At 36.4% G+C, this 21,464-nt stretch overlaps 1 protein-coding gene across 3 annotated transcripts in view; it reads left to right on the forward strand.

Annotated features, from left to right (window-relative positions):
• The window catches only part of rnf157 (ring finger protein 157), a 42,809-nt gene extending 26,577 nt beyond the window's left edge, over nt 1-16,232 (forward strand). Inside the window, exons 15-20 of one of the 3 annotated variants that reach the window (XM_022686568.2) lie at nt 381-562; nt 2,097-2,165; nt 2,274-2,322; nt 5,996-6,115; nt 8,412-8,446; nt 9,979-10,066. In XM_022686568.2, the coding sequence (XP_022542289.1) occupies nt 381-562; nt 2,097-2,165; nt 2,274-2,322; nt 5,996-6,115; nt 8,412-8,446 (455 nt within the window). In that variant the 3' untranslated portion in view covers nt 9,979-10,066. Of the gene's footprint in view, nt 1-380; nt 563-2,096; nt 2,166-2,273; nt 2,323-5,995; nt 6,116-8,411; nt 8,447-9,978 lie in introns of all 3 variants that reach the window. The other 2 variants (XM_022686567.2, XM_022686566.2) reach the window with 2 other exon arrangements.
• Nucleotides 16,233-21,464: the final 5,232 nt, after the last annotated feature.

Consider the following 21,464-nt stretch of genomic DNA (forward strand, 5'->3'; position numbering starts at 1 on the left):
ACGGACAGACAGACAGGTGAGTAGACAGACAGACAGTCTGGTGGACAGACAGAGCAGGCAGACAGGTGGGTAGATAGACAGACATACAGACGGGTGGGCAGACAGACACACAGACAGACAGACAGACAGACAGACAGACAAATAGTAGACAGACAGACAGACAGACAGACAGACAGGTGAGTAAACAGACAGACAGTCTGGTGGACAGACAGAGCAGGCAGACAGGTGGGTAGATAGACAGACATACAGACGGGTGGGCAGACAGACAGACAGACAGACAGACAGACAGACAGACAGACAGATAGATAGATAAAGTGATGTATCTGGTTTATATATTTCTACAGGTAACTGTATGTTAATGTATCTGTGTTCTCCTGCAGACCCGGTGAGCAGCAGTCTGGCTCAGTCGGTCATGTCCATGGCGTCGTCTCAGAGTCAGCACTCTCAGATCAGCACTGATACTCTCTCCTCCATGTCCGGCTCTTACCTGGCCGGGGCGGAGGGGGAGGAGCCTACCGAACACCCACCTGAGAGCCGGGGACCCTCACAGCAGGAGGGGGAGGTGAGACGGGAAGCTGGATTTAAGACAAAATAAAGCTCTGTTCATTCATTAATCTACTAGTGCATCTTATATTACAGTATATATTACCAACTGGTACATTTGGCAGTGTGGGCAGTGTGCCAAGTCCTGCTGGAAAATGAAATCCTCATCTCCATAAAAGTTGTTATCAGCAGAGGGAAGCTGTAAGATATGAAGTGCTGTAAGATTTTGTGGGAAAACAAAACTGCACTGACTTTAGACTTGATAATAAAACACAGTGGATCAACACCAGCAGATGCAAATGTTCCAAATAATGCTTTTTAAATGTTATGTTAATCGTTAACATGTTAAATATTTGAGTCAACAATAAACAGAATAGTAAATAAAATAACATTGCTGTTCCCGTAAATGAGCTGCTGGAGCTCCTTCACAGCGTCAACCAGCAGCTCAGTTTCCTCTGCTGAGAAGAGTTTGTTGAACACATCCAGGTAGCTGCACCGTTACAATAGCAATCCACCAAAGTCAGAGCTCACCTGACTCTTAAAGCAAATAATGAGCAAGAGACACTCTGATTGGTTTATTTCATGTTACGCCCAAAATTAACCGCACCCATCATTAATTAAGAGAATTAGTAATTTTTTTTTTGCTTTGCGTTTCGAGCTGAGCAAGGTGTACTTTTCCTGTAGTTAAGATAGCAAAGACACACTGACTGATGCCCTAAATCAATCTGCACAGTGCAGTACCTGCCTATAGATCACTAAAATAAAGCCCTTACTTGCTTTTGAACTCTTGCTACATGTGCCAACTCTTGATAACAATTAATGACATTAATATGTAAAATTAATAGAATAAAGACAAATGCAAAGATGAACTTCACATCGTGAAACAGAGAAAAAGTATAAGTCTACTGAGCACAGAGAGATAAATCAGGATGCTCTCTGTGTGTGTCTCCCTCTCTCTCTTTCTCTCTCACACTCACTATAAAGTGTCTTAATCCCTATCCGGACGGAAAATATAAAAATATTTCACACTTCTACACTTTAGTGATAAAACTCCTGCATCCAGACTGTAATTGTAAAAACAGGAGGATCAGTGAGTTTTTAGGCTTTTTTTCTCTGTCACATGACATCACGGAGTTCAGTAGCTCCTCCATTTCCACTCGCTGTTGTGTTTTTTAAGTGGATCTCCGTGGAAACCGTGGTGTGCCCAAAGTGTAATTACGGTGCGCGGCAGTGGACAAATATCTATTTTATTAAAGGCGAGGAGACGAAACTCAGAGATGTGCGTCCGGACGGGACTAAAATTACCGGAGGAGCAAGGAGTTCAGAGAAAAACAGTAGATAATTCAGCCTGTAATTTTCTCAGAGGACGTCTGAGAAAAACACCTACATGATCGTTCTGGACGAGAATAAAATCACAGAGGATAAAAAACAAACATAAAAGAGAAAATTACCCAGAACCCCCGAAGAAACTAACTAATCCTGTCCAGATAAGGCTTGTTATGCTGATCTGTTTTTTGTGATGTATAAATTAATATTATCTGTTTTTTATCTAGCAGGAAATGCCCAGTGAGTCAAATGACCACAACTTTGTTGCTGCCATGGTTGAAGAACAAGATTCAGAGGTGCATAAACACAGTCTAAACACACAGTTATGGGCTGAAACTTTCTGAATTTATCTACAATATAATATGATATAATGTAATATAATATAATGTGTTTTTACTCCACAGGGGAACGATGTGGCCGAGGAGGACTGCGCCTCTCCCACTAAAGATCAGGGTAAAGATGCAGTCTGCCTGCGGGAGTTATGATGTATATGATTGCATTAATGTCTGGTGTTGGGTAATGAAGGAAAATCAGAGAGAGAGAGAGCGAGAGCGAGAGCTTCATCCTCTTACTGTCTCATTCTTCATATAAGAGAAGCTCAGGTGTTACCTGTTCAGGTAACTGATCAGTGCAGGTGGTGATTAGAGCTGTGTGTTTGGGTTTGTGCTGATTTCTGCTTCTGCATGAGCTGCTGGTCTCTCTGTGTTCTGCTGTATTTTGGGTCAATATTAATATAATGTGCCATAAAGCAACGAATCATCAAAGTGACAAATTGAAAAAGTGAAAATGTAACAAATTGATAAAGTGACAAATCATCAAAGGGACAAATCATCAAAGGGACAAATCATTAAAGGGACAAATCATCAAAGGGGCAAATCATCTAATGGACAAATCATTAAAGGGACAAATCATCAAAGGGACAAATCATCAAAGTGACAAATTGAAAAAGTGAAAATGTAACAAATTGATAAAGTGACAAATCATCAAAGGGACAAATCATCAAAGGGGCAAATCATTAAAGGGACAAATCATCAAAGGGGCAAATCATCTAATGGACAAATCATTAAAGGGACAAATCATTAAAAGGGACAAATCATTAAAGGGACAAATGATCAAAGGGGCAAATCGATACATTTTTAAAGCAGCAAAGCAACAATGCAACAAATACAAAAAAGTGAGAGAATTGAAGAAGTGATAAAGTGTCAGATCATCAAAGCAACAAATCGGCAAAGTTATAAAGCGACAAATTTTAAAAGCAACAAATCGAAAAAGTAACAAAGTGACATCATCAAAGCGAAAAATTAACAAATAAAAAAGTGACAAATCGACAAAGCTTCAAATCATCAAAGCGACAATCATCAAAGCGACAAATCCTCAAAGCGACAAATTAAAAAATGAAAAATGCGGCAAATTGCTAAGCTACAAATCATCAAAGTAACAAATCAATGCGAAAAATCAACAAATAAAAAAGTGACAAATCGACAAAGCTACAAATCATCAAAGCAACAAATCATCAAAGCGACAAATCATTAAAGCGACAAATCATCAAAGTAAAAATGAACAAATAAAAAAAGTGACAAATCAAAGCTTCAAATCATCAAATTGACAAAGCGACAATCATCAAAGTGACCAATAAAAAATGACAAAGCAGCAAATCATCAAAGCGACAAATCAATAAAGCGATAAATCATCAAAGTGAAAAATAAACAAACAAAAAAAAGTGACAAATTGACAAAGCTGCAAATCATCAAAGCAACAAAGCGACAAATCTTCAAAGTGACAAATAAAAAAATGATGAAGCAACAAATCATCAAAGCAACAAATCAACAACGTGACAAAGCCACAAATTGATAACGTATGACAGGAAATAAAAAGTAAAAATAAAAAGGGATTCAGTTGGAAAATATGATTTCTGCTTATTCTGAAATCTAAATTTGATCAATAATCAAAAATATGAAAAATCATAACTCTTTAAGATTTGAGGGCCAAAAGGCACAGTGTTGTGATAATGACCCAGAAGTGGGCGTGGCCTGGTTATTTGTGTAAAGCTGATATTCAGTTTATTGATGGTTTTTATCAGGGTACAGGCTGGTAATGTGGGCGAGGGCGGGGCATGTGTTTACAGCGAGTGTGCTGATTGGGTTAAAGGTTGAATATGGAGTTTATAGGGAAGTGAACAGATTATGGAGGACATAATATTAATCATAATAATATTAATAAGGGATAAATAGATGTTGTGGTGTCCTGGTGTTGTAGTTGTAGCATGTCTGGTTTGTGCTGCTGCTGTTAGTAGTGATTCTGTTTGTGTTTGGTGTTTTAGTGAACTTGTGTAAGGAAACTGCATGCAGTTAAATTTACTTTTCTATACATTAATATGGATTTATTAATAGGACCTGACCATTTATACCTGACTCTCACCAGGTATTCACATTTATTGCAGTAATTTAAACTAAACCTGAACACAACTATCACATTTAATAATAAATGTTATATAAATAGATACAACTAGAGCCATTTTGGAGATTCAAATAGGCTGTTTTTGATAAAATAAACTTAAACTTATTGATTTTGTGATAAATATTTCATAATCTATGTGACAGAATAAAACCCACATTAGTTTGAACAAAAACAAATGAATCTGTTTTAGGTAAAATTGGATATGTTTAAGTATTCTATACATACTGTCCTCACTATAGAATTTTCTTAAATTTTACTTAAATGAAATCAAAGATAATTTATAAATATATTTTATTCATCTGGTACTAACATTCAAAGTAGATTTTCATGTAAAGCAATTGATATAACAAAAACAAATACAAATCAATACAAATAACTTACAATTTAGGCATAATAACAAGCATAATACATTACAGTCCAATTCAGTAAACATTACTTTAACCTCTAAATAGAAAATCTACTGTAATCATCTGGCCATAACATTTAAAATGGAATTATTATGAAAAGTGACTGATATAACAAAAAAAAATAATAATAAAATTAACTTACTTAAATACGATTTAGGCATAATAACTAAAGGGTTTTAAAAGTCAAATTAAGTCAAGATTTCAGTAAACATTACTTTAAAATCTAAATACAAATCTATTTTTTTCAACTTATACCTAACAATCAAAGTAAGAACAACTAAAGGGTTTTAAAAGTACTTAAAAATAATAACCTATTATATTTACCCGAGCATAACATTTTAAATAGAATTATTCTGCAAAGTGATTGATTGATATAACAAAAAAAGAAAATCTATGAAATTAACTTACTAAAAATGAATTTTAAGTATAAAAACAGGCATAAAATAATACGTTTTTAAAAGCCACATTTGTAAACATTTGTAAAATCTAAAAACAAATCTATTGCATTCATATGACGCATAACATTAAAAGTAGAATTATTATTATTATCAGCAATTCATATAACAAAGAAATTAAAATCAATGAATTTAAGTTTTATAAAGTCTAATTAGCTCAAGATTTCAAAAAACATTACTTTAAAATTTAAATACAAATCTATTGTGTTCACTTGAGCAATTATTATGCGAAGTGATTGATAGAACAAAGATAAATAATAAAAATCTATTAAAATAAGTCTAATTAACTTAAGTTTTCAGTAAAAGTTACTTTCTTATCTTAAGGCAACCAGTTGTCTTAAATAATTTAAGTAAATTAAACTCACAGTGTAACTGATAATACAGATAGTATTGATAATATTGGTAACACTTGTGAGCCCTTGATTGCTGTGATGAATCTGATTGGTCAGGCTCTATTTCTGAATGTATATATGAGTTTATTATATATGTATAAGGTGTTTATTACCTGCGTTTTTGTGGTGTTTTGTGTTCTAACCCTCCTAAAAGCTTCCCTTCCCCTGTTTTTAACACTCAGCACTATCAGGCATGTGTGTGTCTGTGTGTGTTTGTGTATGTGCATGTCACGTGTGCACTACTGTCACGTCACGTGTGCATCCTATCTGCATCCTCCATCACCCACCTGGCTGCTCCATGGCATCCATCCTGAGTCCCGCCCCCACCTCCCGCCAGCCCCGCCCCCCTCACCTAGACTGTGCTGTGGTGCGCTGTGCCCTGGCTGCTGTGTTTGACCTCTGACCTCGCTTGCAGGTGGGCGCGGGAGGAGCGAGGTGCCTTGTCCAGAGTTTGACAATAACAATCAGGGGCAGTCTGACTCCCACTGTCTGACAGGCCTGGACAATGAACAGGCTCCTGACGGCCGATTCGCTGGTGAGTGGCGACCTTCGTGACAGGAGGGGTTTGGTGCCGGGTGTGCCGGGTGTTTAACGGGGCGGCTGAGAGATTGGCGAGGGGTTTAAACCGGGTTTAAAAGGAGCTGAAAACTGCACACATTCCCCCTGAATTAATTCATTTCCTTTAATTTATAGCAGATTTGCGTTCACTGGTGTGTGTGAGAGTGTATACACAGGTGTTGGAGAATGAAACTGAATCACCTGTCATCATTTTAGTGTGGGATTTTAGGTTTCATGGCTAAATTGGAGCAGCCTGGTGTTCAATCTTCATTAATTGCACATTGCACCAGTAAGAGCAGAGTGTGAAGGTTCAATTATCAGGGTAAGAGCACAGTTCTGCTCTAAATATTACAATGCACACAACATTATGGGAGACATACCAGAGTTCAAAAGAGGACAAATTGTTGGTGCACGTCTTGCTTGAGCATCTGTGACCAAGACAGCAAGTCTTTGTGATGCATCAAGATGTCAGCATACCACCAAGAAGAACCAACCACATCCAACAGGATTAACTGTGGACGCTGTAAGAGGAAGCTGTCTGAAAGGGATGTTCGGGTGCTAACCCGGATTGTATCCAAAAAACATAAAACCACGGCTGATCAAATCACGCAGAATTCAATGTTCACCTCAACTCTCCTGTTTCCACCAGAACTGTCCGTCACCACAATCAATTATTGTGCTCTAAAACCAGGTGTTTCACTTTCATACTCCAACACCTGTACATGTGTGTGTGTGTGTGAGCTGTTGGTGTGTGAACGGGTTCATGACCACATGATGAAGCTGATACGACTGTCTGCCAGCTCCTATATGCTTTGCATTCCATCCCTCCATCCCTCCTTTCACCTTTTCACTTTTTCACTCACACCCTCAGTAAATTTCATTCCCAGCTAATAGAATAGAACACCTTCATTTAAAGCATCATTATGTAAGAATTGGTATTTTGTGTCCCTAAGCTGCTTTGTTATTGTTTTTCACTCCGTCAGACTAAATCTGAAACTGAGACTCAGTCCTTAATCATGTTAATCTAAAGAGCTAAAGGCTAAAGCTGCTGTTTCCATGTGGGTCAGCCAGACGTCTTCCTGTAGAAGTTTTTTTCTCCAGTTTCCAAGAGTCTTTTGAAGTATTTGAAGTTGTAGGAACAACAGAAGGTGGGAGAACAACAGCACCAGCATCTCAGTTTACCCACAATTCCCTATGTCCGTAAACCCCTTGATCTGCAGCCTTATCTAAAGTGGGACAAAAACATAAATTTCCAAAAGCTAAACTAAACAAATAAGTTCCGAGTTAAGTCCCGAACATATTCGGGGAGATTATTCCAGAGTTGAGGCGCTTTATAAGAGAAAGCTCTTCCTCCTGCAGAGCTCCTCTGAATTTTGGGAACTACTAAGAAACCAGAACCCTGAGATCTAAGTAAACGCGGTGGTTCATAACAGAAGATGAGGTCTCGCAAATACTCAGGTGATGAGCCGTTAACAGGAGAATTTTATAGTCTATGCGGAATTTGACTGGAAGCCAGTGCAGTGCTGATAGTACTGGACTAATATGGTCAAATTTTCTCGTTTTAGTAAGGACCCTGGCTGCAGCATTTTGAACTAGCTGAAGTTTATTTAAGTTACTGCAGGAACATCCAGACAGTAGCGCATTACAATAATCTAGCCTTGAGGTAATGAAGGCATGTACTAATTTTTCTGCGTCATGCAGTGATAGGGCATTTCTTAGCTTGGCGATATTACGGAGGTGTAGAAAAGCTGTTCTAGTAACATTAGATATGTGTTTATCGAATGCTAGATCTGAATCTATGAGTTTTTTCGTCGGCCAGATTTAGCATTAATTCTGATAATTTATTTCTAGCAGCTTTGAGGTCTAATAGAAGAAATCCTGTTTTATCACTATTTAATAGGAGAAATGTTCCCACTAAGTATAGCAAAGCATTATGAGGACACAAAAAGTTATTTATTATAATAAATATATTTATTATAGTATTTGTCATCACTTACTAACAACCCTATTAGTCGTCCATCATGCATGTCTCAAGTCTCAAGTTTGTCATTCTTTCATCCCTCTTTCCATTTCAGCCTCTCTCTCTTAGTCCAGCTTTCTTTTCTGTGAATGTCCTATTAAATCTCCTGTTGTGCTGTAAATGTGCTCTTTTCTTTCTCTCTTTCTCTCTCTCTTTTTCTCTTTCTGTCTCTGTTTTACATCTTTCCTTCCATCACCCTCCATCTCTCTCTCTCTCTCTCTTTCTTCCTGGATGTCTGTGGAATGATGGACAGATGAGGACTCGTGTCCTGTTCACATTGAGGAATAGGTATGGACTCATGGCGAGGAGCCGATCACTAAAGAGAATGAGTTTTCCACGTTTTCACATTTTGTGTTTTTGTACACTTCACTTTAGTCATTTCTTCTCTCAGGATTAAAAAAAAGCTATTTTATTAGTTGAGGAGCGTTCTCAGTGTTCAGTGCTGAGCTACTAAGCTCTGTCAAGTCTTGGAGAACAATGGACAAAAGTTAGGAACTGTTTTGTAGTTTGGGAGGGGCACTGGGTGATGTATGGGTTTAGAAGTGTGGCAGAAGGAATATCTCTGATAACTGTGAAACGCAGATAGGCAGACATTACCTCAATAAAAGCGTTTTTTAAAAATAAGGAAAGTTTTATGATATAGTAAAGGAAAAAATATGATTTAGGGTTTGGTGGCTCTTTAAATGCAATAGAAAAGCATATGTCAATCCAACAATCCAGACCCCAATAACAAGAACAATCACTCTAAAAGCCCAGAAACACCCTGTGCAAGGTGTGTTGCGATGCTCATTGCTATCTGCACCGTTAAAATAGCAATCCGCCAAAGTCAGAGCTCACCTGATCTACTCTTAAAGGGGATGACGAGCAAGAGACACTCTGATTGGTTTATTATTTCACATTACGCCCAAAATGAATTAACCACACCCATCATTAGTTAAGAGAATTGGTACATGACTTTTGTATTGCATTTTGAGCCGTGCAAGGTGTAATTCTCCCGTTGTTACGATAGCAAAGACACACTGAAACACCCTTCCATTCCTCAAGCAGTCCTGATAAGTGCCACTTTCATCATCAAATATTCACTATTCACTGTATTCCTGTAACTCTACCTCTTCACTACTTTACTTTAACTGATGCTCTCAAACACTTTATTAAGAGACAAGAAATTGAAGTAATTAACTCTTGATGAGTTCAGCACAGCTGTTAACTGAAAGCCTGAATTCCAGGAGACTCTACCTCATAAAACTGACTGAGAAAATCCAACAGAGATGTTCAAAACTGATCATCTAAACAAGAGGAGATACTCTGAAGAATCTAAAATATAAAAAATATAGAGAAATATATATATATATATATATATATATATATATATATATATATATATATATAAAACATAGAGTTTGGACGATGTTAGTATTAATCTACAATGCAGAACATTTTAAAATAATAAAAGAAAAATTGAATTTAGGGTGTGTCCAAATTTTTGACTGGTACTGTATGTAGTAAAAACACTGTATTGTGCTTTGCTGGTATATCTGTTGGGATGTTTATTGATGTAATATATATATATATATATATATATATATATATAAAATTATTACAAAGTCAGGCTCCAGACTTTTTTCTGTTGGTCTCCAAGAAATGTCAAAAATAAAAAGATGCAAATAAATAAGCGATATAGTCACAATTCTTTTATAATTTTTCCCTTTCATCTACTGGCTCTCCTTGCTTCACTTTGATTTGCTGGGAACTTTTCCTCATTACTTTCCGAATTGTCTCACGAATCTGTTCTGTCTCTTCGTGTCTCATGTTTTTCTCAGGGCTGCTGTACCTGGAAGCCTACCAACGTTCCATCGAGCCTCTGCCTCGCCAAGCTTCCACCAGCAACATCAACCTGGAGGAGCCGGGGGTCAGCAACCGGGGGCCGAGCCCCAAAAACACACCAAAAACTCGCCGCGGACCACTAGCTGTGTAAAACACATCCCTCCAGTACCGCCAGCTGCTGCATCCGGCTGCACAACCCGACCCTGATCCTGATCCTGATCCTGATCCAACACGAGGCTCTAAAACTCCCGAAATATCGCATCAACTCGCCCTCTGTACCCTGAGTCAACTCAAACTATAGTTTTAAACTCTGATTTTTAGTTTTCAACTCTTAACTTTAGAAGTAGCTTAAATAAGGGTGAAAACCTACATCCACCTAGTGTTTTCCCTTTTCATCAGAGGTGGGGATTCAAGTCAAACTCCAATCACATATTTGATGACTTTCAACTTAACCTGACGACAAAATAAAAAAAAAAATAGACTTAACCTTGACTTTACCTTCAACGAATAGGACTTTAAGACTTATAAAGACTTAACAATGTATTTTTTTACTCAAGTTAATTTTTTAGGTGTTGTATAAATAATATTGAATCACAGAAATTGAGCATCACTGTAAATGGGCTGCAGACTGGATGCATCGAGCTGCATTAAGCAGCATCACACCTTGCATTAAAGCGAATGTGCCATAATGAACACTGATGGGGATGCACAAAGGGGTGGGACAATTGGATAACCAAATTGGGAGGAAATGGGAAAAAATTAATTTATTTTAAAAAAGAAAAGATTAATCATTTGTGACAATTTAATGCTACTAATTAAATATTGAAATAGCATAACTTTTGACATGACAAGTACTTGAGGTTTAAGGCTTGGGATTTTACTTAAGGCTGTATTGATTTTGAACTTGACTTGACACTTCTTGACTTGACCTTGCCTGTATTGGCTGGCCTGTTATACATGGGAACTTAAGACTAGTCACTTGACTTAAGACTACTCACTTAATATAAGACTTAAATAGATTTGCTTGGAACTGGACTTGAGACTAGTCACTTGACTCTGTACTCTTGTATTGACTAAGGACTTGACTAGAGTCATGAGCCACTTGATTTGAGACTTGCCTGGTTTGACTTGGAACATGATTTGAGACTAGTCACTAGACTTAGGATTAGTCACTTGACTTGAGACTAATCACTTGACTTGAGATTTGCCACTTCACTTGGGACTAACCAAGTGACTTGAGACTAATCACATGACTTGAGACTAGTTACCTGACTTGGAACTTGACTTTAATCTAGTCACTTGACTTGAGATTTGCATGGATTGACTTGGAACTTAACTTGACCTTTAAGACTTGACTGTATTGAGTCGCATTTCAACTTGCTTTTATTTATTCTAGACTTCAGTTTAAAGACTTGTGACTTAGTGTTTAGTTGCCACTTTTTGACCTGTTCCCACCTCTCCACTTTCCATCGTGCTAAAATACAGTATATTGTGTTTACACCCGTGTAAATCACTGCGTTTACCTTCACACCCTTTATTACCACCATGAATAATCTGAACGAGACCATAAATACATCATAACATCATTACATCATTACATCCAGACTGGTGTGATGCAGTAATCTTTTCACTTGCTGGTTAGAAACACAGAAAACTTCCAAAAGACTCTTAAACAGACTCTTAAGCAGAATAACCGTTAGCCGTTAGTGTTATAGCACTCTCTCTAGTGTTATAGACTCTCAGAGTATTCAATAAATCCTCTAATTCCACTGATCCTTCAGGAGCTCCGATAGAAATCTAGTAGACGTTTGCATGCACAGAATCTCAGAATCCGAAACTTTCACTTTTATTTCTGCAGAAGCTCAAGAATATTCAGAATATTCCGTGTTTGAATGTCAATAGAAAAATGTTGCACTTCTCATGTTAAGACTTAAAACCTGCAAACGAAGAAGATCCTAGAAGATAAACTGTGTAAAGCAGGATGTGAGACTTCACACAGGATGAATTTTAGAGCAATAACACATCCTCGTATCTCCATCATCAGTCCTGCTGCACGTCACCAACCACACGCAACAGCCTGAAGCTACGAACCTGCCTCACCCACGTCCTCATCAGACCTGCTGCGGCTGTGGAGACCCAGAAAAACTCTAAAATAACTCAATCTGCCAAGGAGGTCCGAACAAATCCATACGATATCACAAACTATTACAATCATGTGTTACGTTTACAACCGGAGGAAAATACAGCGTTTAGAGGGGTGGAGGAACAGTACAGAAAAACTCGTAGGGATGCAGCGAAATTACATTTTGGGCTGAAACCGAACTAAATTAACATTTATTAATTTGAAAGCCAAATACTGTTTTCTCACAAAGTTTTAAAAAATTCAAAAAAAAAAATTTATTATACAAATTAAAGAAAATAAAACATTTGTTTAAAGGCCGAATACCAAATACCAAACACGTTTTTTTCCACATTGCAGATTTGGCAATTTTTTTCTCAATGAAACAAATTATGTCTTTTTTCACTGTTTACCAAACAAAACGAACAATTTCTTTAAAGGCAAAATCCCATACACTGAACACATTGTTTGCATTTTTTTTTTTAATAAATTTTGCCACTTCCGGCAATTTTGCCACTTTTTTGTTTCGCCAAAGATCACATTTTTATAAACACTTTTTTAAAATTAATTTAGCCATTTATTCTCTATTAAATAAATTAATCGACACCTCACACAAAATTAAATATTTGTCCGAAGTCTGAACACCAAATGCTCACATTGCAGGTTTTCATTAATTTTACCGTTATTTTCCGTTTTACAAAATTATGTTTTCTTACAGGTTTTTCAAAACTAAATTACTACTTTTTTCACCATTACATAAAATAAATGAAACCAAACAAAACAAACAATTTCTTTGAAGGCCAGATACCAAATACTGAACATGCTTTTTGCTGTTTTTTTAATCAATTTCGCCACATTCGTCATTTTTGACACTTTTTCTTTAAACAAAATGAAACATTCGCCTGAAACCAAACAGCAGATTTTTGTTAATTTTGTCCCTCGTTACACCGTCCAATAAATAAACTGAAAAAATTAAACTTTTAGCCAAAAGCCAAATAGTAAACACGTTTTTTAAAACATGTTTTATTTATTTTTTTCTATTTTATCTCTATTGAATAAATTAATCTGAACCTAACAAAATGAAATATATGTCCGAAGTCAGAATGCAAAATGCCCAAAATGTTTTTTTTTTGTACGTTTTGACACTTTTCACACAAAATGAAATCAAACAAAATGAAACACGTCTTTTTTGTTTTTAAGGTTTTATCAACTGAAAAAACTATTTTGCAATTTCTTTATAAATTGTGCTCCTTTTTTTACAATTGCATGTAACATATAGCCCTTATAAAAGATAAGGAAAAAAGGAAAACAATTTTAATATGCAATCAGAGAAACCAACAATTTGATTGTTGATCATTAAAAGCTCTTTTGTTTGGTATAAATTCAGTATAAATTATTTAGTTTCATTCAGCCAAACACAAAGTGCTTTTTCTGTTTCATTTCGGCTGTTGAATAATTTCGGTTGCCAGGTATTCGGTGCATCCCTACAGCTCTGTAAATGCTGAAATGCTGCGAGTTTTCTGCAGTGTTGATGAGTTAATGAGTTGATGAGTTAATGTGTTGATGTGTTAGTAAAGGCATGGGGGGTAAAAGCTCTTATAAAAAGTGGTAAATGAGGGATAGGAGTACAGGATACTGTAGGTATACTGAGGCTGAGCCTCGCGTGTGTTTTTGGTATATCGGGTCATTAATATATAAGATTTCATGCATTCCATGAGGCGAAGCTGCACTGTCCTTATCAATCGTGTTTACTCGGCATCTCGGCCAACTAATCTGGCCTGGTTTTGATTGCAGCGTATTGGATATTGATTAGATATTGATCAGTATTGATTATTAAGACGTGCCACTCTCTGACTGGACTGGAAGTGGTGGGCAGCCTGTTGATTACACTGAATTTTACTGTGGTGTTTTCAGAGGTTATATAGAGACGGTATAGAAATAAAATTCCACGTTATTTATTTATTATTTATCGTATTAATTATCGTTAATACGTTACTGTTTAACAGAAATCTCGAAATGATTTTTTTTTCTTAGTTCGCTTAATTTTACGTTAGCGCTTTTCTGCGTACGTTATTATTATAGACTAAGTGATGTCATGGTTCCTCCAGATCTCTGTTCTGAACTGATCTGGGGAATATTCTTATTTCCGTCCTATTTATTTATTTTCTCTGGTTAAAACGGCGTGCCTGTGGGCATTTTTCTTCGTAAAGAAATGTTGTTTCTTTAATTTTTGTGTTTTATGTTAGCGTAGCTCTCGTTCTCGTCGCTCTACTTTAGTCTGTCGCGTGTGTTTGTTCGATGAAATATGAATAACGATGTGAAATTATTATTATTATTATTATTATTATTATTATAAATGTTTCTATACAAGAAATGTCACCTTTCACAAGTGCACAATTTAGTTTTCTTTGTTTGTTTGTTGGTTAATTTTTTTTTCCCCTAGTTCACGAGTACGTGGTGCATGTGGCAAGTGTGTAACACGAGCATGATAGTTCCAGCTGGTCAGTAGACGTCCAATCAGGAGACAGAAAACCTGTGTACATTTACAGTAGATGTTTACAATAGCCCCCTCCCTCCTGATGTGCCCAGACACACTTTTATACACACACTTATATACACACTTATACCGTATTTTTCGCACTATAAGCTGAACCAGATTATAAGACCCATTTTAAGAGACACTAGTAAGGAACAGGGGTATCGCCATGTTTTACTTCCTTCTCCTGAAAACTGTTTATTTGGGTGAGTAAAGAAAGCGCTTCTGTTTATTTACAGTAAGCTTAGATTTCCAGATTTTTACTAAGGCTTGGCGCAGCAGCTTTAGCATTAGCTGCTAACCGCTAGTGCTATCCGCCTGACAGCACTACACTGAGGAACCCTGAGTCGTCCGGTAAGCCAGGGTGATATCAGCTAGCGGTTCGTCCAATGTAGCTTGTTTTAAACACGGAAAACATGCAGACTTTAGTCCGATACACATACTTCTGAACAGTGAAAGAGTTAGCGCTTAGTATGGTTAGTGGCTAATGGTTAATGCTAATGCTGCTCCAGCAGTGCTAGAGGAGTTAGCAGGAGACTACAGTCCAAAATACTCATGTCCGAACATCGAAAGAGCTAGCACTTAGCGAGGTTAGCTGCTAAAGCTAATGCTGCTCCAGCAGTGCTAGCCGAGGTTAGCGGCAGGCTAAAGGCCGATAATACTCACCTCTGAACAGTGAAAGAGCTAGGGCTTGGCACAGTTAGCTGCTAATGCTAATGCTGCTCCAGCAGTGCTAACTTGTGTCACCAGCAGGCTATAGGCTGATAATACTCATGTCTGAACAGCACTTAGCGTGATTAGTGGCTAATACTGCTCCAGCAGTGCTAGCTGGGGTTAGCAGCAGACTACAGTCCAAAATACTCACCTCTGAATAGTGAAAGAGCTAGCGCTTATTGCGGTTAGTGGCTAACGAATAATGCTAATGCTACTCCTGCAGTGCTAGCTGGGGTTAGCAGCAGGCTACAGGTTGATAATACTCACCTCTGAACAGTGAAAGAGCTAGCGCTTAGCGTGGTTAGCGGCTAATGCTAATGCTGCTCCAGCCTTGGTGCTGGAGAAACTTAACTTTTACTGCTCCTTAATACCTGACTGGTAGAATTTATACATAAGGAGCACCGGATTATAAGGAGCTCTGATGATTTTGGGGAAAATTAAAGGATTTTAAGTGCACCTTATAGTGCAAAAAATACGGTGCACACTTACACACACTTATACACACTTCTACAAAAGTTACAGTTGATGTAGAGATGCTGATTTAGAGTGTAAACTGTATGGAGGAGCTAGAGTGATAATAATAATTATAATTATTAATCTAATGCTTTAGATCAGTCTCTCATTGGTTAATCTGTGAAAGCGTGTAAATGCAGAAGGAGCATGTGCTGATAATGGTGATCTGCTCTGAAAGGCACTATTATAGGATTTTCTGTTGTTCTGTTTCACTGTTTAACTCATTCTGCACCAATAGAAAGAAGTACTGTGATCTGCTCCAATATAGGACATGAACTGAGTCTCAATACATTATTTCACTTTTATAGGATGAAAAATACAAATGTCAAAAAAACTCAATAAACATTCTTTATTTAAAAAATTGAAAATGCAGTTGTTGCTTTATTTTTTAACCTTTCCTGTTCTTTTTCTCTACTTTAAATTACTTTAAAGCTGCAGGTCTTGAGTTCATTTATTCGTTTTTTTGGTTTTACTGGTTAAACACCTATAATAAAGAGAATTAGTACATGCCTTTTGTGCATTTCGAGCTGTGCAGGGTGTACTTTTCCTGTCGTTATGATAGCAAAGACACACTGACACTCCCTAAATTAAGGTGTATGGTGCATGATTGACAGCTTGTCTATAGATTACTAAACTATATATCTATTTTTTATAATTTGTGTACAGTATATTACATAGATATTTCAGACTGTTAGTGTTAACCATTGAAACACATTCAAGTATTATAAGATTATAAATCCTCAAATCAGAACATTTTGAGACCGTACAGAAAATGCAAATAACCAAAAAAAAAAGATTTAACAGGAGCCAAGAGATCGCTGGTTCGAATCCTTTTCATGCAGCTTGCCATCAGCTGCCGGAGCCCTGAGAGGCACAGTTGTCCTTGCTCTCTCTCTGGGTGGGTACAGTACAGTAGATGGCGCTCTCTCTCTCTCCCTCATCACTCCTAGGGTGATGTGGATCAGCACAAGGCTGCGTCTGTGAGCTGATGTATCAGAACCGAGTCGCTGCGCTTTCCTCTGAGCGTTAGCGCTGTGATGCTAATCGGCACAAATGTTCGAAAAGAGGCGGAGTCTAACTTCACATGTATCAGAGGAGGCGTGTGCTAGTCTTCTTAACTCTCCTGGTGTTGGAGCATCACTAGTTTTATATTTTTACTAAATTAAAAACCTCTGGAATATAATCAAGAGGAAGATGGATGATCACAAACCATCAAACCACCAAACTGAACTGCTTGAATTTTTACACCAGGAGTAAAGCAGCATAAAGTTATCCAAAAGCAGTGTGTAAGACTGGTGGAGGAGAACATGATGCCAATATTAATTAAAAAAACTGTCATTAAAAACCAGGATTATTATCGTTTATAGAATAAAATAACAATGTTCATTTTACTCAAACATAAACCTATAAATAGCAAAATCAGAGAAACTGATTCAGAAACTGAAGTGCTCTCTTCATTTTTACAGAGCTGTATCTGTATATGAAAGTCTGTGGTTAACACCCAGGGTAAAAATCTCTTAGTTTTTTCTGCATTTATAACAAATATTCATCAAATAAAGGGAAAATAAATGTGATCGGTGGTCAGAAACATGAACCCTCTTCCCTCATCTGTTATAAACTAATAACAGTAGGCGTAATTTGACACTGTGGAGGATAAATGGGTTTTATCTACCAATTAGAAAGCCATACGTACATTTCACAAAGGGGGGGGAAATGTATTAGTGTCATCTCTTTCTATCAGTCCGCCTCCCTTCATCTCTATCCCTCTTTCCCATCCGGATGCAGAGCACAGATCCAGCTGCTCATCAGAAGCTGCAGAAATGCCTGTTTTGCTCCATATCTACAGTTTCTGTCTGATTCTAACAGGTGAGTGAAGCTCCGGGTGAGTTTTAGAGATTATATTTATAATTTATGAATGTTTTGTATGATCTGGAGAATGATTTTTTTTAAATATGAGAAGATATAGATGATGTTTTTTCCCTGGGTGTTTGATTAATATAATAATACCTCTAAAAAATTAAGTATTTAATTTAGTGCTCGTTCTGGAATTAAATGTAATTAACCCCTTGAATCCTATTCTATGATTTCTATATTAGGTCATATGATACAGATGTTTATTATGACAGTAATGTACAGTATCAGTGAAAGGTTTTAGTCCAGTACTAAACTCATCCAAACTATGAAGAATAATATATGGAATTATTTAGTAAACAAACCAGAATATGTTTTATATCAGTCAGTTTTATGAGGTAGAGTCTCCTGGAATTCAGGCTTTCAGTTAACAGCTGTGCTGAACTCATCAAGAGTTAATTACTTGAATTTCTTGTCTCTTAATAAAGTGTTTGAGAGCATCAGTTAAAGTAAAGTAGTGAAGAGGTAGAGTTACAGGTATACAGTGAATAGTGAATATTTCAGTAATGTTCGAATCCAGGTTATGAGAAGAAACAACTACTCAACTAAATAAAGATAAAAGAAATACTTTAACCCTGTCAGACCTGAATACTGTTCCAGTGATTAAAAATATATTAGAATGCTGTTTTATGCCTGTAATGCACAAAAAAAACTATATTCAGTAAAATAATATAAATTTGTAATTATATATAATAAAAAAATAATGTATATTTGTAATTAATTGTATATTTATGTCCAATGCAGTGTAATCATTTGTTCAGCAATTTAAACCAATTTGTATTTAATTTTTTTAATTTTTTTTCATAACTTTTTTTATTCACAAATATAAGTCGAAAAAAAAATCTCATAACTCATAACATAATGAGTTTGAGATGTTTACTTTGCCTTCTTGGCTGAGATGCTGCTATGCTTTACTTCAGTGTATAAAATGCTTTTTTCCAATGCAGTGGGCAGAGCTAATCTGCTGTTTGATTGGCTGAAAAATGTCTGTTCTGATGGACAAACAGATCTTAAACACATAATGTCCATTGCAAAAGACAAAGGGTCGGAAGGGGTTGAGGAAAAATGAAGGTCAGTCAATCGGAAAAAGAACATTTTCAAGTGCAGTCACAAAAAAGAGCATCAAAAACATTATAATGATGAAACTGGCACTCATCAGGACAGAAATGTTGTGTTTTTAAGTATGATTTTTACTTCTTGTTCATACTAACAATTACAACATTTTGTTCCCTCTCAACTGAAGAAGAAATAGCCCTGCTTTCAATAAAAAAGGGCACTATTTTAGCGATTTATAGTGCATCAGAGTTAATTACGCATTACGCAGCATGATTTAGGGCGTCGGTGTAACTTCGCTATCGTAACAACAGGAAAAGTACATCTTGTGCAGCTCAAAACGCTCATACTAATTTTCTAAATTAATCATGGGTGTTTTTAATTTTTGGAGAAACTTAAAAATAATAAACCAATCAGAGTGTCTCTTGTTCATCATTCTCTTTAAGAGTAGATCAGGTGAGCTCTGACTTTGGCGGATTGCTATTGTAACGGTGCAGCTACCTGGACGTGTTCAACAAACTCTTCTCAGCAGAGGAAACTGAGCTGCTGGTTGACGCTGTGAAGGAGCTCCAGCAGCTCATTTACGGGAACAGCAATGTTATTTTATTTACTATTCTGTTTATTGTTGATGTAAAAGTTGGGTTTGTGCTGCATGTCTAAGATAGGGAATGAACGTCTGACAGTCGACTGTTGTCAGGGTTTTAATCAGTCAGTTGCGAAATAAACTAAAGCCAGAAATGTACCTGAACACACCTAATTTCCAGAACACCACGCCCATCAGTGTAGATATATTCAGAAGCTCTGCTGCTATTTTAACAGCGCGGGCACAAGGCATAAAAATAAACTGTTGATGGGGTGTAAGATAGTAATGAGCATTTAATATAGTATGATATAATAAGATATGTAATGGTTGTAATTGTGGATTTTTCCAGTTCATGAAGCTTTTCCTCAAAGTCTCTGTGCTCCACATGATGTTCTGGATTATCTAAATCTGACCAGAAACAGTGAGAAATTCATAAACTCTCGTCCTGTACGTGATTGGACGCGGCCCACTGAGGTGTACCTGGACGTGTATCTCAGTGCTATCTTATCTGTGGTGAGAATTTGACCTGTTCTACCAATAAAAATTAACAAAACATGAATAGTAATTCCCTAATTATAGATTTTTTAAATCTATATTTACAGGTTGAAAAGTCGCAGATCTTTGTTTCTTGTCTGTGGCTGTCAACAGTAAGTGTGTTTTACGTGTTTAAATAAACAATACCAGTCAAAAGTTTGGACACACCTTTAATTCAGTGTTTTTAATTATTTTAAAATGTTCTCCAAACTATGAATAAAACATATGAAATGTGTTTTATATTCTATATTCTTCAAAAGTTATCAGCTGTGCCTCATCAAGAGTTACCATACTCTCCAATTTCTAGCAGCAGGTCTCGCTGCTGAGTGGTGGCTAAGCAAACTAAATTCTTAAAAAAAAACAAAAAGAACATTTTCTTTTAAAGTTAGACGAATCCTGGATGTTAATCTACACAGATTTCTCTACTCAAAACTTCCATTTATTTACAGTAAGCTTAGATTCCCAAATTTCCACTAAGGCTGGGTGCAGCAGCATTAGGATTAGCGGCTAACCTCGCTAGCGGTGCTTATCGATAGATAAATGCTGCCCGACAATGCTAAACTAAGGAAGCCTGATTGTTATAAATGTTATATAGATGAAACTGGCATTCATCAGGAACGCCCCAAGAAAATAAGGGCGAGAGTTTCCTCTGTTGTACAAGTTAACAGCTAAGAGTATTTCGGTTTGTTTAACACTTTTAAGTTACTAATGAATTAGAAGGTGTGTTCAAACTTTTGACTGGTACTTTATATATATATAATATATATATAAATAATATATACACCAATATATATATATATATATATATATATATTTATACAGATGCTGTTAACAGTGTATATTATAATATAGAAAATATGTTTAAAATATTATCACCATTATTAAAACACTTAACTAATAATAAACTGACATTTAAATAGGTTGAGGGTCAATCTCCAGACCTGAACCCCATTAAGAAACTATGGAATGTAATCAAAAAGAAGCTGAACTTTTTTTTTTTTAATTGCTCCAGGAGTGTAATAAGCATAAGGTCACCCAAAAGCAGTGTGTAAGACTGGTGAAGGAGAACATGATGCCAAGACAAAATATTTAGGGTTATTCCACCAAATATTGATTTTAGAACTCATTTAAAATGTTAGTATTGAAGTTTCTAAATGAATATGAACTTCTGAAAAGGTTTGACCATTTTCTGTAAATAAATGCTCTAAATGAGAATATTTTTATTTGGAATTTGGGAGAAATGTTGTCTGTAGTTTATAGAATAAAACAGGAATCTTTATTTAAAAACAAATTGATTTATAAATAGTAAAATCAGTATATATATGCATATATATATATATTAGAAGTATTGGGACACTTGCTAATTAGCTTATTTTTATCAATTTACCATAAAGGTGCTTTTAGTAAAGTTTGGCTGAGGGGGGATCATTAGGCTGTGGGCTCTGCTCCTTTTAGTTTCAGGGAGAAGAACTCTTAATGCGTCATCATACCAAGAGATTTTGGACAATTTCATGCTCTT

The sequence above is a fragment of the Astyanax mexicanus genome, chromosome 15 (genome assembly GCF_023375975.1).
Source record: "Astyanax mexicanus isolate ESR-SI-001 chromosome 15, AstMex3_surface, whole genome shotgun sequence".
In the NCBI taxonomy this organism is placed as follows: domain Eukaryota; kingdom Metazoa; phylum Chordata; class Actinopteri; order Characiformes; family Acestrorhamphidae; genus Astyanax; species Astyanax mexicanus.